The sequence below is a fragment of the Xenopus laevis genome, chromosome 9_10S (genome assembly GCF_017654675.1).
Source record: "Xenopus laevis strain J_2021 chromosome 9_10S, Xenopus_laevis_v10.1, whole genome shotgun sequence".
Lineage (NCBI taxonomy): Eukaryota > Metazoa > Chordata > Amphibia > Anura > Pipidae > Xenopus > Xenopus laevis.
This window is the reverse complement of record NC_054388.1, coordinates 115118219-115135959: the sequence shown is the minus strand read 5'-3', so window position 1 is coordinate 115135959 and position 17741 is coordinate 115118219. Positions and strand designations below refer to the sequence as shown.

The following is a 17741-nucleotide window of genomic DNA, read 5'->3' as shown; positions in this document are numbered from 1 at the left end:
GTAGCAGTTCCAATCTCCTTGTATGGCATTCTTCGTCCCTGCCCTGTAGAGCTTGCAATCTAAATTTGCTGTGCAGGCTGGAGGGGGTGCAGGGCCTCATGGATCACTTCCAGGCCCTTGAAGTCAATTTTGCAGCTACAGTTTTACAACTGTATACCAAAAAACATCTTGTAACCCCCCATATGAAACAAGGGTTTATACCCTTAGCAGCCCAATGCAATAAGAATTGTCTTGGGCTTTAAAAAAATAAAAAAAGCTATTACTTAGTAAATTAAGTATTTCCCCAGTAAAGCTACAGTATTCTATATAGCCATTACATTTTCTATGAACATGTCCAGGGCATGTGCTTACCAGTCCTCAAGTAGGAGAAGAGTTTCCTAGGCCAATATGTGAGCCCACTGTGTGTTGGCCAGTGAGTTGGCCAGTGAGTTGCAGTGTTTGGCAGCCCCATGGCCTAAGCACAAATGCCTGGACACTGACTGATCTATAGCACTTTGAGGTTTTCTGAAGTGATGCACAGGGGACGGCTAAAAGTATATTGGATCTTTTTATTTTCCTTTACTGAGCTAATGACATATCTGTCTGGAAATCATTGTAACAATTTTACAGGGAACACATGGGATACGGAGGGGGAAATATCCAGTAGTTGTAAAGACTTGTGGTAACGTCCAGGTTCTCAAGCCCCAGACCTTCAGCCTCGGGGAGGCAACATAAGACGTTGGAATTACAGTGGTCGGCTGGCACAAAAACTGGACTTCACTCCAAAAGCAGATGCAAATAAAAAAAAGTTTTATTGTACAAAAAGAATCATCTCAGAGCGTGGCCTTACGCGTCTCGTGCCTTCTGGGCACTTAGTCATAGGCTGGAAATCATTGTGTCTGACATGGGAGGATTTCCTCTAATTAAGTCCTAATTGTGCCACTTAGCATTGCAGCCCATTTGGGCTTAGTTTCCACTTAAACCGTGCTTGCTATTAGCAGTCAATTAATGTGTTTATCCTTTAAAGGAAAGAAGCCGGTGGTTGTTCTCCTAATGAGCTGGTAGCTTTTAGTAGAGGTGCCTTGACCTGCCACTGCTTATATGGCAAGTAATGGGATTGTGGAGGGAGCATGGCTGAGATCTGCTAATAAACAATGGACTCTGGTGAGGGACGTTTCTGTAGTGGTCCTTGTTCTGAAACCGATATTCCGTGGAAACTGTTAAACTGCTGTGTCTTGTATTGCATGTTGTCCCCCATGAGCTTATCATTGTAGCCTCTCCTTGTTCTGGATAGAACTGCCGGCTGGAAGCAGCGTTATATGAAGACTAATGGCCCATGTGGCACTTCTCTGCTGCCAGTGGAGAAACACCCAACGACCCACCATGTCTCCAGTTCTTTACCATTGTCTAGGTTTGTTAGTTAGTCTTAGTCAGTCTGATCCTATAGACCAGTGATCCCCAACCAGAGGCTTGTGAGTAACATGTTGCTCTTCAACCCCAGGGATGTTGCTCAAAGTGGTCTCAAAGCAGGTGATTATTTCTTGAATTCCAGACTTGGAGACAAGTTTTGGTTGCATAGAAACGAAGTGTATTGCCAAACAGAGTTTCCTTTAGGCCACAATTCCTCATAGGGGCTTCCAATAGCCAATCACAGCCCATATTTGCCATTCCCAGGCACCTTTTGCATGTTTGTGTTGCTCTCCAGCTTGTTTCTACATTTGAATGTGGCTCACGGTTAAAAAAAGGTTGGGGAGCGCTGCTATAGAGCATTGTACCCCTATATACACAATGTAGCAAATGCAAGGCCTGTATCATGGCACATGTTGGCCATTTTGTTGGCTCCACCATATCTCTCTGTCAGGCCTATTGGCATCAACATTACCCCACCCCCTATCAGAATATTATAATGTTCTACTTGGGCTCAGAACAGACACAACGGCAGGACCCCTTTGTAATTAGAGGGACGTTTGTCTTTTTAATCCCCCCCCCATTAGTTTGTGTGTGTGAAGCTTGAAATGAATGATGAGAAACTGTGTGTGTGTATATATATATATATAATGTGTACAGGAGGCGGCTATAGACTGTATATAATGTAACTGTCACTCACATTTCACACTGTAAATACTGAAAACTCCTGGAAGCCTTTCATCTTGATAACTGTTCAAAATTAACTTTATTTTTTAAACATTTTATTTTAAAGGGAAAATTAGTCATGAATAAACTCCCTCATACAGCTCATCGCATTAACGCCGTTTAGCTTTCCATCTTTTACAGTTAAATCTGTTTAAATGAACGAGATGCCCCTCCCCCCCTTCTTAGGTGCTTGAATGACAGAAATGTAGAATTGTAATTGGGGAATACGTTTTGGCTGTGGGATGTGGCTCCTCCAGTGGATATTGGTTACCCAGGGGGGCTGCAGCTCGGCTAAGTACAGAGTCCTGTGGGAGGAATGTGGGCTGCACCCCAATATCTCCTGCATGTAGATGGGCTTCTATCTACTCCCAGAGCTGTATGAGGGGGGCCTATTATTTCATGGGGAAAATGTCCATTGCATTTCTTTGTAGTGACTTCTTTTCTCTGATGGTACCCCCCCCCTCTCGTCACTGTTTCCTCTTTCTGTTCTATTGTGACTCCATATTGGCCTCTATTCCAGATTGGCCAGTATCATGAGGTCTCACTCTAATCTATAGGTACAGCGGTCACCTGCATGCGTTGGGGAACGGCCTCCATTTCTGGCAGGTATCACCAACACACTACTACGTTCTTAAAGGTACAGACAAATGTTTCAGCCCCCCTTTCACGTTTTTTCGGGCCTTTTGTCACCGTAAATACATGTTTTGCTCTCTGTTTCCTGATATCATGTAATTGGGCAGTTTCTGTCTAAGTAAATAAAGTATCCCACCCTGTGTCGTTGGCTTATGAACCTTCTAAATTTTAGTAAAAATGTTACACACCAAATTTGTGTATGTCTCGTTGAGTCTCTTGTTTATATAAAAGGGCCGTGCGACTAATATCAGCAGTGTTTGTGTACCAGGTCTAGTAACCCATAGCAACCACCAGTAGTGTCCGTTAAATACTACCCACTGGTTGGCTGTGATGGGTTTCATAAGGTGGCCATAGACTCAAAGATCCGCTCGTTTGGCGACATCGCCAAACGAGCGGATCTTTCCCCGATATGCCACTAACGGCAGGGCTATATCAGGGGTAATTCGAATGTTCGGCCGTATGGCAGAATATGGCAGAATTCTGCACTGAAATCCATTTCTCAAAAGAGCAAACAGATTTTTTTATATTCAATTTTAGAAATCTGACATGGGGCTGGATATATTGTCAATTTCCCAGCTGCCCCAAGTCATGTGACTTGTGCTCTGATAAACTTCAGTCACTCTTTACTGCTGTACTGCAAGTTGGAGTGATATCACCTCCTCCCTTTTCCCCCCAGCAGCCAAACAGAACAATGGGAAGGTAACCAGATAGCAGCTCCTTAACACAAGATAACAGCTGCCTGGTAGATCTAAGAACAACACTCAATAGTAAAATCCATGTCTCACTGAGACACATTCAGTTACATTGAGAAGGAAAAACAGCAGCCTGCCAGAAAGCATTTCTCTCTTAAAGTGCAGGCACAAATCACATGACCAGGGGCAGCTGGGAAATTGACAAAATGTCTAGCCCCATGTCAGATTTCAAAATTGAATATAAAAAAATCTGTTTGCTCTTTTGAGAAATGGATTTCAGTGCAAAAGTCTGCTGGATCAGCACCATTAACTGATGTGTTTTGAAAAAAAAACATGTTTTCCAATGACCCCAGTAGGCAGCACTGGAATCTCTAAATATTCCCACACAGCACCTTGCTGAAAGCCCACGTGCATTTAGACCACATATGGGTAAGCACGTGTGGCCAACGGGGAGATTTGCTGTCCGTCATTATTTATTAGCCCGTGAAAATGCCTCTCCATTGGAAATAACTGAAATCACTAAAGTCGCCCGAAATTTCCTCCGGAGGCAACCTTGGGTGACTTCGGAAGAAGAACGAAACAATGTTTTGGTTTTACCTCTGGTGCTTTCCGTTATTTCCAATGGAGAGATATTTTCGGGATATTTGTCGCCCGCAGTCGTGCGGTTTTATTGCGAGCGACAAAGCTCACCGTCGGCCACTCCCCTTAAAGGAGGGCCTTTCATTTCCGAACATTATCTGAGTGTTAGTTTTTCACTATTCATAACATGCACTACCAAAATTCATATCCTTGCCTCATGGATTAGCTAAAGGACACTTACCAAGATTTATCAAAGGTCGAAGTTAAAAAACTTTGAATTCAAAAAGACCAATTGAATAGAGGTCAAAGGTTTTTGGGGGTCGAAGTGGTCCGTATTCGGGCTACTTTGAATCGTATGATTGAAGGAATAGCGCCTTCGATTCAAATTTTTTCCCCCAAAAACCTTCGATCTCTCAAACTCCACCAATTGCCTCCATATAGGTTCTAGGAGGTCCCCCATAGGCTAAAACAGCACTTTGGCAGCTTTTTGTTGGCGAATGGTCGAAGTTTTAAAGAGACAGTACATGATAAATGTTGAATTTTTTTTCAACTGCGAATCGAAGTTGGACTATTCGATGGTCGAAGTACCCAAAAATGACTTCGAAATTTCATGTTTTTTACTTTGAAAATTTGAATGTGTACTGATGAACGTACAGAATTGGGAATGTACATTAAGGGACTGTTTACCTACTAATATTGACAGATTACTTAGGTCTTTCGTTTCTGAAACAGTCTCTTGTATGGTATGACATAACATTTTCATGGTTTATAGGAGGGGCCTCTCTCTAATTGTGTTTTATGGGATAATGATGTTTATAACTAATTGCTATGATGCTTTAAGGTGGCCATACACCATATAAGATCCGCTCTTTGGTGAGGTCTCCAAACAAGCGGATCTTTCGCCGATATCGGCTTCGTATTACAATAAAGAGACTGGGCACTGAGGGGATGAGGAGCACATCAACTGGCCAATACTCTCCTCTATCGCCAGAAAAATCAAACCTCTCCGATGTTGGCCAGATATTGATCAGCGAGACGCGTCGGAGGCCCCCACGCATTGGCAGCTAAGATGTCGAATCAGTCTAAAGGACCAATATCTCCAGATTTTATCTGCCCCTGTATTGCCACATTAAGTATAAAATGCATATGTTTTAGATTTTGCATCAACATTATTTTTGAGTGTAAGTTCCAAGTTTCGACCTTGTGCTTTATATTTGGTTCAAGTAAACAATGACAGTGAACACATCCGGGAGGATTCACTGAGATTCAAGGAATTCATCTTTATCCTATTCTCAAAAACCTGTGCTGTAGATGAGACTGGAGCTTCATAATTGTAACACATTGGCCTTCTTATCTATAGCAAAGTTCCACTTCAACCCTAGACCCCATGGCTGATTCTTTTGGCACAGTGAGGGTTAATGGTGAATCTCTCCCATGGGATCCTCCAGGCTCATGAAAAATGTATCGGCGCAGAGGCTTAGCCATTATAGAAGCAGGAGGAGTTGTGGAGAGCTGGATGGAGCTGAGAAGGAAAAGCTGCTGCAGAACTGCCAGTGAGGATAAAGCTCAGGCACAAGAGAGAAGTGTAGGGGCAGCACTGGGGTCGGTGTGTATTCAGGGAAGGAGCAGCAGTAATTAGGGAATTTCCTTAAGCAGCAGAGAAGGAATGGCAAAAGAAAAACAGCAAAAGGTTCTAGACGTCACGTGTCGTATGATGATAAGAAATAGCACAATAGCGTCGATCACTTAGTTGTAGCCAAAAAGAAGTATTTGTGTTAATACTCGGAGTTGTGCGGCTGGGAGCTATTGGGCAGTACAATAAGGAGTGGATTTGGAGCAGCAATGTATGAGGAGTGGTAGTGGAGTAGTAAGGTGGTAGTGGGGCATGACAGTAGCGGGGGCAATGACTGGATGATACATTCCGTGTGCACTGACACAAGGTATAAACACAAAGAGCAGAAAGATCCACTCGCTAAATTATTTGCTGCTTTTGCTCTATACAATTCCCATCTTTCTACTCATATTTTCTTTGCATTTCTTTCTCTCTCCTATTGTTTAGTATTTTCTACTCAATCTCCTATTTCTCTCCATTACTTCTAATGTCTTACCCTACCCAAACAAATCCTTCACTTCTTCATCTTCCCTTCTTTTTGCCATTAGATCATTGCTGTGAGTAAATCAGAATGGAAGCTGCCCATAGACGGACAGTTGAAGCTACTGATTTGGCCCCTTCAGGCCGAGTGAAACAGGCTCTTTGCCCGAATAAGGGCCCCGACATCTGCCTGAAAAGCAGCATCAGTACAAGTGCATTGGGGTGTTAGTGTAGGGAATAGGGTTGCCACCTTTTCTGGAAAAAAATACCAACCTTCCTATATATTTATCTTTTTTCCCAATTAATAACATTGGGATCAGCCATGATTTTTACAGGCCAGGCTGGTAAAATATTGGCCAGGTGGCAACGCTTGTAGGGACTGGGATATCTGAGTTGTGTTTGTAGCCAGCAAAGGACACGCAATAATAGTGCAGCCTCATTTGGCATTTGGATTTTGTGGAATTGCATTTGGATTTTGTGGAATTGCATTTGGATTTTATGGAATTGCATTTGGATTTTGTGGAATTGCATTTGGATTTTATGGAATTGCATTTGGATTTTGTGGAATTTCATTTGGATTTTGTGGAATTGCATTTGGATTTTGTGGAATTGCATTTGGATTTTGTGGAATTGCATTTGGATTTTGTTGAATTGCATTTGGATTTTGTGGAATTGCATTTGGATGTTGCACAAGTGCAGAGGGAGTTGGGAATGGAATAGCAGACTGCTGGGGTGTAGGGTGTTAGTAATGATGGGTGAATCTGACCCATTTGGCTTTGCTGAAACTTCTCGAAATAGTAATACGTGACCATTTTTTTCACCCATTAGTCTGATGAGTCTATGGGAATCATTGGCCAAAAATTTCACTCATCGCTGTAGGGTATTTTGTTTCAAAATGATATAGCAAAGCCCTGTAGTTGTATAGAGTTAGTATAATGGGGTAGGGAATGGGCATAAAATGGAGATGAGATATAAGAAGAGAGTATGGCTAGTGAAAGTACAGGTGGGGTTAGTGTAGGAAATAGAAGGTACAGGTGGGGTTAGTGTAGGAAATAGAAAGTACAGGTGGGGTTAGTGTTGGAAATAGAAAGTACAGGTGGGGTTAGTGTAGGAAATAGAAAGTACAGGTGGGGTTAGTGTAGGAAATAGAAAGTACAGGTGGGGTTAGTGTTGGAAATAGAAGGTACAGGTGGGGTTAGTGTAGGAAATAGAAAGTACAGGTGGGGTTAGTGTAGGAAATAGAAGGTACAGGTGGGGTTAGTGTAGGAAATAGAAAGTACAGGTGGGGTTAGTGTAGGAAATAGAAAGTACAGGTGGGGTTAGTGTAGGAAATAGAAAGTACAGGTGGGTTAGTGTAGGAAATAGAAAGTACAGGTGGGGTTAGTGTAGGAAATAGAAAGTACAGGTGGGGTTAGTGTAGGAAATAGAAAGTACAGGTGGGGTTAGTGTAGGAAATAGAAGTACAGATGGGGTTAGTGTAGGAAATAGAAAGTACAGGTGGGGTTAGTGTAGGAAATAGAAGGTACAGGTGGGGTTAGTGTAGGAAATAGAAAGTACAGGTGGGGTTAGTGTAGGAAATAGAAAGTACAGGTGGGGTTAGTGTAGGAAATAGAAGGTACAGGTGGGGTTAGTGTAAGAAATAGAAAGTACAGGTGGGGTTAGTGTAGGAAATAGAAAGTACAGGTGGGGTTAGTGTAGGAAATAGAAAGTACAGGTGGGGTTAGTGTAGGAAATAGAAGGTACAGGTGGGGTTAGTGTAGGAAATAGAAAGTACAGGTGGTTAGTGTAGGAAATAGAAAGTACAGGTGGGGTTAGTGTAGGAAATAGAAGGTACAGATGGGGTTAGTGTGGGAAATAGAAAGTACAGGTGGGGTTAGTGTGGGAAATAGAAAGTACAGGTGGGGTTAGTGTGGGAAATAGAAAGTACAGGTGGGGTTAGTGTGGGAAATAGAAGGTACAGGTGGGGTTAGTGTGGGAAATAGAAAGTACAGGTGGGGTTAGTGTGGGAAATAGAAGGTACAGGTGGGGTTAGTGTAGGAAATAGAAGGTAACAGGTGGGGTTAGTGTAGGAAATAGAAAGTACAGGTGGGGTTAGTGTAGGAAATAGAAGGTACAGGTGGGGTTAGTGTAGGAAATAGAAAGTACAGGTGGGGTTAGTGTTGGAAAATAGAAAGTACAGGTGGGGTTAGTGTAGGAAATAGAAAGTACAGGTGGGGTTAGTGTTAGGAAATAGAAAGTACAGGTGGGGTTAGTGTTGGAAATAGAAGGTACAGGTGGGGTTAGTGTAGGAAATAGAAAGTACAGGTGGGGTTAGTGTAGGAAATAGAAGGTACAGGTGGGGTTAGTGTAGGAAATAGAAAGTACAAGGTGGGGTTAGTGTAGGAAATAGAAAGTACAGGTGGGGTTAGTGTAGGAAATAGAAAGTACAGGTGGGGTTAGTGTAGGAAATAGAAAGTACAGGTGGGGTTAGTGTAGGAAATAGAAAGTACAGGTGGGGTTAGTGTAGGAAATAGAAAGTACAGGTGGGGTTAGTGTAGGAAATAGAAAGTACAGGTGGGGTTAGTGTAGGAAATAGAAAGTACAGGTGGGGTTAGTGTAGGAAATAGAAAGTACAGGTGGGGTTAGTGGTAGGAAATAGAAAGTACAGGTGGGGTTAGTGTAGGAAATAGAAAGTACAGATGGGGTTAGTGTAGGAAATAGAAAGTACAGGTGGGGTTAGTGTAGGAAATAGAAGGTACAGGTGGGGTTAGTGTAGGAAATAGAAAGTACAGGTGGGGTTAGTGTAGGAAATAGAAAGTACAGGTGGGGTTAGTGTAGGAAATAGAAGGTACAGGTGGGGTTAGTGTAAGAAATAGAAAGTACAGGTGGGGTTAGTGTAGGAAATAGAAAGTACAGGTGGGGTTAGTGTAGGAAATAGAAAGTACAGGTGGGGTTAGTGTAGGAAATAGAAGGTACAGGTGGGGTTAGTGTAGGAAATAGAAAGTACAGGTGGGGTTAGTGTAGGAAATAGAAAGTACAGGTGGGGTTAGTGTAGGAAATAGAAGGTACAGATGGGGTTAGTGTGGGAAATAGAAAGTACAGGTGGGGTTAGTGTGGGAAATAGAAAGTACAGGTGGGGTTAGTGTGGGAAATAGAAGGTACAGGTGGGGTTAGTGTGGGAAATAGAAAGTACAGGTGGGGTTAGTGTGGGAAATAGAAGGTACAGGTGGGGTTAGTGTAGGAAATAGAAGGTACAGGTGGGGTTAGTGTAGGAAATAGAAAGTACAGGTGGGGTTAGTGTAGAATGAAGTACAGGTGGGGTTGTGTAGAAATAGTAGGAAATAGAAAGTACAGGTGGGGTTAGTGTAGGAAATAGAAGGTACAGGTGGGGTTAGTGTAGGAAATAGAAAGTACAGGTGGGGTTAGTGTAGGAAATAGAAAGTACAGGTGGGGTTAGTGTAGGAAATAGAAAGTACAGGTGGGGTTAGTGTGGGAAATAGAAGGTACAGGTGGGGTTAGTGTGGGAAATAGAAAGTACAGGTGGGGTTAGTGTGGGAAATAGAAAGTACAGGTGGGGTTAGTGTGGGAAATAGAAAGTACAGGTGGGGTTAGTGTGGGAAATAGAAGGTACAGGTGGGGTTAGTGTAGGAAATAGAAGGTACAGGTGGGGTTAGTGTAGGAAATAGAAGGTACAGGTGGGGTTAGTGTAGGAAATAGAAGGTACAGGTGGGGTTAGTGTAGGAAATAGAAGGTACAGGTGGGGTTAGTGTAGGAAATAGAAGGTACAGGTGGGGTTAGTGTAGGAAATAGAAGGTACAGGTGGGGTTAGTGTAGGAAATAGAAGGTACAGGTGGGGTTAGTGTAGGAAATAGAAAGTACAGGTGGGGTTAGTGTAGGAAATAGAAGGTACAGATGGGGTTAGTGTAGGAAATAGAAGGTACAGATGGGGTTAGTGTAGGAAATAGAAAGTACAGGTGGGGTTAGTGTAGGAAATAGAAAGTACAGGTGGGGTTAGTGTAGGAAATAGAAAGTACAGGTGGGGTTAGTGTAGGAAATAGAAGGTACAGGTGGGGTTAGTGTAGGAAATAGAAAGTACAGATGGGGTTAGTGTAGGAAATAGAAAGTACAGGTGGGGTTAGTGTAGGAAATAGAAAGTACAGGTGGGGTTAGTGTAGGAAATAGAAGTACAGGTGGGGTTAGTGTAGGAAATAGAAAGTACAGGTGGGGTTAGTGTAGGAAATAGAAGTACAGGTGGGGTTAGTGTAGGAAATAGAAGGTACAGGTGGGGTTAGTGTAAGAAATAGAAGTACAGGTGGGGTTAGTGTAGGAAATAGAAAGTACAGGTGGGGTTAGTGTAGGAAATAGAAAGTACAGGTGGGGTTAGTGTAGGAAATAGAAAGTACAGGTGGGGTTAGTGTAGGAAATAGAAGGTACAGGTGGGGTTAGTGTAGGAAATAGAAAGTACAGGTGGGGTTAGTGTAGGAAATAGAAGTACAGGTGGGGTTAGTGTAGGAAATAGAAGGTACAGATGGGGTTAGTGGTGGGAAATAGAAAGTACAGGTGGGGTTAGTGTGGGAAATAGAAAGTACAGGTGGGGTTAGTGTGGGAAATAGAAAGTACAGGTGGGGTTAGTGTGGGAAATAGAAGGTACAGGTGGGGTTAGTGTGGGAAATAGAAAGTACAGGTGGGGTTAGTGTGGGAAATAGAAGGTACAGGTGGGGTTAGTGTAGGAAATAGAAGGTACAGGTGGGGTTAGTGTAGGAAATAGAAAGTACAGGTGGGGTTAGTGTAGGAAATAGAAAGTACAGGTGGGGTTAGTGTAGGAAATAGAAGGTACAGATGGGGTTAGTGTAGGAAATAGAAGGTACAGATGGGGTTAGTGTAGGAAATAGAAAGTACAGGTGGGGTTAGTGTAGGAAATAGAAGGTACAGATGGGGTTAGTGTAGGAAATAGAAAGTACAGATGGGGTTAGTGTAGGAAATAGAAAGTACAGGTGGGGTTAGTGTAGGAAATAGAAAGTACAGGTGGGGTTAGTGTAGGAAATAGAAAGTACAGGTGGGGTTAGTGTAGGAAATAGAAAGTACAGGTGGGGTTAGTGTAGGAAATAGAAAGTACAGATGGGGTTAGTGTAGGAAATAGAAAGTACAGGTGGGGTTAGTGTAGGAAATAGAAAGTACAGGTGGGGTTAGTGTAGGAAATAGAAAGTACAGATGGGGTTAGTGTAGGAAATAGAAAGTACAGGTGGGGTTAGTGTAGGAAATAGAAAGTACAGGTGGGGTTAGTGTAGGAAATAGAAGGTACAGGTGGGGTTAGTGTAGGAAATAGAAGGTACAGGTGGGGTTAGTGTAGGAAATAGAAGGTACAGGTGGGGTTAGTGTAGGAAATAGAAAGTACAGGTGGGGTTAGTGTAGGAAGTAGAAGGGCTAATGGAGTCGCCTGTGTGAAGTGCAGGGAAGACAGTGGCAGATTGTGTGTTTGTTTCCAGCTGAGAAGACTGAGACAGAGAGATGGAGTGAGGTGGGAGGGAGAGAGAAGGGGAGAAAGGGACGGGGGGGGGGTGAGATACAGACACAGATTCCTCACAGTCAGACACATTTCTGCTGCTGCTGCTGCTTGAGGGTGGGTGGGTGACGAACCCCTTGAGGGTTGATCAGTGGGATTCAGTCCCCCCCAAATAGCTGGAAACTGCCAGAGAGAGAGGGAGGACAGGAGCGGAGAGAGAGGAGGTGAGACGTGTTTGGCACAATAGGTGTGTGGGGTGGGCTGCTGTGTAACACAATGGGGTGTGTGTGTGTGTGTATTTATGTGTCTGTGTGTGTGTGTGCGCTTGTAGTCAGCATGTAAGTGGCTGTGCATGTTTATACTCAGCAATGCATGTGTGTTTCATTCATGGCATCATGTGAGTGCAGGTGTGATACATGTAGCGAGTGCACAAGGGTGTGGGTGGGTGCGGATACAAACATCTTACACATTGATTCACATATGATCATGTACTGCAGCCGACACAGACTGGGGACCCCTGAGATAAGAGGGGATGAAAGCATGTTGGTATTCACACAATATGGGCACATGCTAAATACACACTTATACACACACTGACACAACATACGGGCTGTGAAATACACTCACACCTCACATGTATACACTGCCTGCACACACACACACACACACCATTAACCCTTTCCTGCAGGGTCACACTGCACAGCCGGGAATCAATGAGTTTGCCTATATATCATGCCAAGCAATGTCCTTATTGTATTAACTTTCCCCAATCTCCATTAATCTGAGTCACTTACTGACACTGCCCCCTCTGAACATCACCCCCAGCGCTGCGTTACTATGTGTCATGTATGTCTCACTCTCTCATACATTATTCATGTTACATGTCATCTCTAGCACTCTGCAGCCTTTCAGCCACCCTTCATTCTCACTGGGAGTGGCTATATGGAGCAGTGGGAGGAGTTAGAGGGAGGAGTTATCTGGAGCAATAGGAGGAGTTATAAGGAGGGTTATATGGAGCAGTGGGAGGAGTTAGAGGGAGGGTAATATGGAGCAATAGGAGGAGTTATAGGAAGGGATATATGGAGCAATAGGAGGAGTTATAGGGAGGGTTATATGGAGCAATAGGAGGAGTTATAGGGAGGGTTATATGGAGCAATAGGAGGAGTTATAGGGAGGGTTATATGGAGCAATAGGAGGAGTTATAGGGAGGGTTATATGGAGCAATAGGAGGAGTTATAGGGAGGGTTATATGGAGCAGTAGGAGGAGTTATAGGGAGGGTTATATGGAGCAGTAGAAGGAGTTATAGGGAGGGTTATATGGAGCAGTAGGAGGAGTTATAGGGAGGGGTATATGGAGCAATAGGAGGAGTTATAGGGAGGGTTATATGGAGCAATAGGAGGAGTTATAGGGAGGGTTATATGGAGCAATAGGAGGAGTTATAGGGAGGGTTATATGGAGCAATAGGAGGAGTTATAGGGAGGGTTATATGGAGCAATAGGAGGAGTTATAGGGAAGGTTATATGGAGCAATAGGAGGAGTTATAGGGAGGGTTATATGGAGCAATAGGAGGAGTTATAGGGAGGGTTATATGGAGCAATAGGAGGAGTTATTGGGAGAGTTATATGGAGCAATAGGAGGAGTTATAGGGAGGGTTATATGGAGCAGTAGGAGGAGTTATAGGTAGGGGTATATGGAGCAATAGGAGGAGTTATAGGGAGGGTTATATGGAGCAATAGGAGGAGTTATAGGGAGGGTTATATGGATTAGTAGGAGGAGTTATAGGTAGGGGTATATGGAGCAATAGGAGGAGTAATAGGGAGGGTTATATTGAACAGTAGGAGGAGTGATAAGGAGGGTTATATGGAGCAATAGGAGGAGTTATAGGGAGGGTTATATGGAGCAATAGGAGGAGTTGTAGGGAGAGGTATATGGAGCAGTAGGAGGAGTTATAGGGAGAGGTATATGGAGCAGTAGGAGGAGTTATAAGGAGAGGTATATGGAGCAGTAGGAGGAGTTATAGGGAGAGGTATATGGAGCAGTAGGAGGAGTTACATAGGGCATGTTAAATTAAACAACTGGAAGATTAGAAGTGAACTGTCACAATTGTACATATTGTTATAGTGTCCTGTTTATTTTAGAGAATTTTAATGATAAGTAACATCTAAACAATTAGGTCGATGTTATAGTTTACATTTTGGTCATGTTTGTTGGCAGGTAAAATGACAATACAGTTCCCCATACTGAGAATGTATTTCCCATTCCTCTATTGATTTCCTGCTGATTCAGAGGTTCCATTGTTAACCCTTTGCTTTCTCTGTTTTTTACAGAATACAACTCTTGCTTTCCCTCCTTAGCCAACCTTTTTTGGATCCCCCCAAATAAGTCCTTTAACTGCCTCATCAAGCAGACTCCTGGCTCCCATACCCATGGCGACACCTCCAGCAGATACAGGGCCACCCCCCGAGGGTCAAGCTGCTTCTCCTGAGCCTGCAGCCCCTGTCTCCACAACTACTGTGGTTGTTATAGAGGAGCCACAGTCACCACAGGAGGCCACTGGATCAGAGGTTGAGCATCATGTGACCATCCAATCCAAATCTCCCTCCCTCACTGACCTGAAGTCTCAGCCGGCTACTAATGGAGGACCTTGTGCCCCCAGCTTGAGTGGCTCAGAAGGTCGCCTCGCACAGCCAGTCTCTAATTCACCCAGACCAAGTCTTTGCAGACAAGAATCTACCGCCACAGCCAGTGCAACCCAGGAAAAGCCCAAAGACTATCTGTTTATTGCCATCCTATCCTGCTTCTGTCCAATGTGGCCTGTCAACATTGTGGGCTTCGCATATTCCCTCATGGTGAGTGATCAGGATTCCCTTTACCTACACTTTTTCCAGTACACACAGTCAGGCAGGTAGGAGTGGGCCCTAAGAAGAGCGAGGTGGCCAAACACAGGCTGACCCGTACGGCACTCAATTAGTCTGTGAGCAATATAAGGTCAAGCTGCTACAATTAGGAATAGTATTTGCTGGAAGCAGGTGACACCACTTCCAATAGGGCGGCAATCCATTTCTCAAAAGAGCAAACAGATTTTTTTATATTCAATTTTGAAATCTGACATGGGGCTAGACATATTGTCAGTTTCCCAGCTGCCCCAAGTCATGTGACTTGTGCTCTGATAAACTTCAGTCACTCTTTACTGCTGTACTGCAAGTTGGAGTGATATCACCCCCCTCCCTTTTTCCCCCCAGCAGCCAAACAAAAGAAGTCTTGATAAAGGGCCCAGTGGAGGCCCGAAACGTTGCCGCTTTGTTTGTGAGCTGAATAAATACTGATCACTTAATCAATTGCAACAGTTGTGCCGCAGGTCTCTTGCTTTGTGATATACAATTTTGGGCATTGGGCCCGATACCTGAAGGCACCTGACACCAATCCGGTGATACAGACCTGGAAAAGCACTCCAATTTTGGGATTCAAACAAAAGAACAATGGGAAGGTAACCAGATAGCAGCTCCCTAACACAAGATTACAGCTGCCTGGTAGATCTAAGAACAGCACTCAATAGTAAAATCCAGGTCCCACTGAGACACATTCAGTTACATTAAGTAGGAGAAATAACAGCATGCCAGAAAGCAGTTCCATCCTAAAGTGCAGGCACAAGTCACATGACTGGGGCAGCTCGGAAACTGACAATATGTCTAGCCTAGGGTTGCCACCTTTTCAGAAAAAAATACCGGCCTTCCTATATATTTACCTTTTTTCCCTATTAATAACATTGGGATCAGCCATCATTTTTACCGGCCAGGCCAGTAAAATACCGGCCAGGTGGTAACCCTAGTCTAGCCCCATGTCAGATTTATTAGATATAAAAAAATCTGTTTGCTCTTTTGAGAAATGGATTTCAGTGCAGAATTCTGCTGGATTATCACTATTAACTGATGGGTTTTGAATAAAAACATGTTTTCCCATGACAGTTTCCCTTTAACCTCCTTATAGAGACACATCATTGACGCTACTTTTTGCTCTTTCAGTCACGTAACAGTCTGCAGCAGGGGGACATCGATGGAGCTTTCAGGCTCGGCCGTGTGGCCAAACTCCTGAGCATTGTGGCTTTAGTTGGAGGAGTTCTGATCATCATCTTATCCTGTGTCATCAATTTTGGAAGTAAGTTTGTCAGTCCATTGGGCAGTGAGAAAAGTAGCACAGAGTATTCTCTAATTCTCATGGTGCCACATTGAGTATTTTCTAATTCACAAGGTGCCACATTGAGTATTCTCTAATTCACATGGTGCCACATTGAGTATTCTCTAATTCACATGGTGCCACATTGAGTATTCTCTAATTCTCATGGTGCCACATTGAGTATTCTCTAATTCACAAGGTGCCACATTGAGTATTCTCTAATTCTCATGGTGCCACATTGAGTATTCTCTAATTCACATGGTGCCACATTGAGTATTCTCTAATTCTCATGGTGCCACATTGAGTATTCTCTAATTCACAAGGTGCCACATTGAGTATTCTCTAATTCACATGGTGCCACATTGAGTATTCTCTAATTCACATGGTGCCACATTGAGTATTCTCTAATTCTCATGGTGCCACATTGAGTATTCTCTAATTCACAAGGTGCCACATTGAGTATTCTCTAATTCACATGGTGCCACATTGAGTATTCTCTAATTCACATGGTGCCACATTGAGTATTCTCTAATTCACATGGTGCCACATTGAGTATTCTCTAATTCTCATGGTGCCACATTGAGTATTCTCTAATTCACATGGTGCCACATTGAGTATTCTCTAATTCTCATGGTGCCACATTGAGTATTCTCTAATTCACATGGTGCCACATTGAGTATTCTCTAATTCACATGGTGCCACATTGAGTATTCTCTAATTCTCATGGTGCCACATTGAGTATTCTCTAATTCACAAGGTGCCACATTGAGTATTTCTCTAATTCTCATGGTGCCACATGAGTATTCTCTAATTCACAAGGTGCCACATTGAGTATTCTCTAATTCACATGGTGCCACATTGAGTATTCTCTAATTCACATGGTGCCACATTGAGTATTCTCTAATTCACATGGTGCCACATTGAGTATTCTCTAATTCACATGGTGCCACATTGAGTATTCTCTAATTCACATGGTGCCACATTGAGTATTCTCTAATTCTCATGGTGCCACATTGAGTATTCTCTAATTCACAAGGTGCCACATTGAGTATTCTCTAATTCTCATGGTGCCACATTGAGTATTCTCTAATTCACAAGGTGCCACATTGAGTATTCTCTAATTCACATGGTGCCACATTGAGTATTCTCTAATTCACATGGTGCCACATTGAGTATTCTCTAATTCACATGGTGCCACATTGAGTATTCTCTAATTTACATGGTGCCACATTGAGTATTCTCTAATTCACATGGTGCCACATTGAGTATTCTCTAATTCACATGGTGCCACATTGAGCATTCTCTAATTCACATGGTGCCACATTGAGTATTCTCTAATTCACATGGTGCCACATTGAGTATTCTCTAATTCTCATGGTGCCACATTGAGTATTCTCTAATTCACAAGGTGCCACATTGAGTATTCTCTAATTCACATGGTGCCACATTGAGTATTCTCTAATTCACATGGTGCCACATTGAGTATTCTCTAATTCACATGGTGCCACATTGAGTATTCTCTAATTCTCATGGTGCCACATTGAGTATTCTCTAATTCACATGGTGCCACATTGAGTATTCTCTAATTCTCATGGTGCCACATTGAGTATTCTCTAATTCACATGGTGCCACATTGAGTATTCTCTAATTCACATGGTGCCACATTGAGTATTCTCTAATTCTCATGGTGCCACATTGAGTATTCTCTAATTCACAAGGTGCCACATTGAGTATTCTCTAATTCTCATGGTGCCACATTGAGTATTCTCTAATTCACAAGGTGCCACATTGAGTATTCTCTAATTCACATGGTGCCACATTGAGTATTCTCTAATTCACATGGTGCCACATTGAGTATTCTCTAATTCACATGGTGCCACATTGAGTATTCTCTAATTCACATGGTGCCACATTGAGTATTCTCTAATTCACATGGTGCCACATTGAGTATTCTCTAATTCTCATGGTGCCACATTG

The 17741-nt window shown here is 43.1% G+C and overlaps 1 protein-coding gene across 3 annotated transcripts in view; it reads left to right on the top strand.

Annotated features, from left to right (window-relative positions):
* Positions 1-5514: 5514 nt before the first annotated feature.
* prrt2.S (proline-rich transmembrane protein 2 S homeolog) overlaps positions 5515-17741 on the top strand; it is a 36269-nt gene continuing 24042 nt past the window's right edge. The window contains exons 1-3 of one of the 3 annotated variants that reach the window (XM_041578678.1): positions 5515-5569; positions 13919-14440; positions 15614-15746. In XM_041578678.1, the coding sequence (XP_041434612.1) occupies positions 14018-14440; positions 15614-15746 (556 nt within the window). In that variant the 5' untranslated portion in view covers positions 5515-5569; positions 13919-14017. Of the gene's footprint in view, positions 5570-11649; positions 11838-13918; positions 14441-15613; positions 15747-17741 lie in introns of those variants that run through there. The other 2 variants (XM_041578676.1, XM_041578677.1) reach the window with 2 other exon arrangements.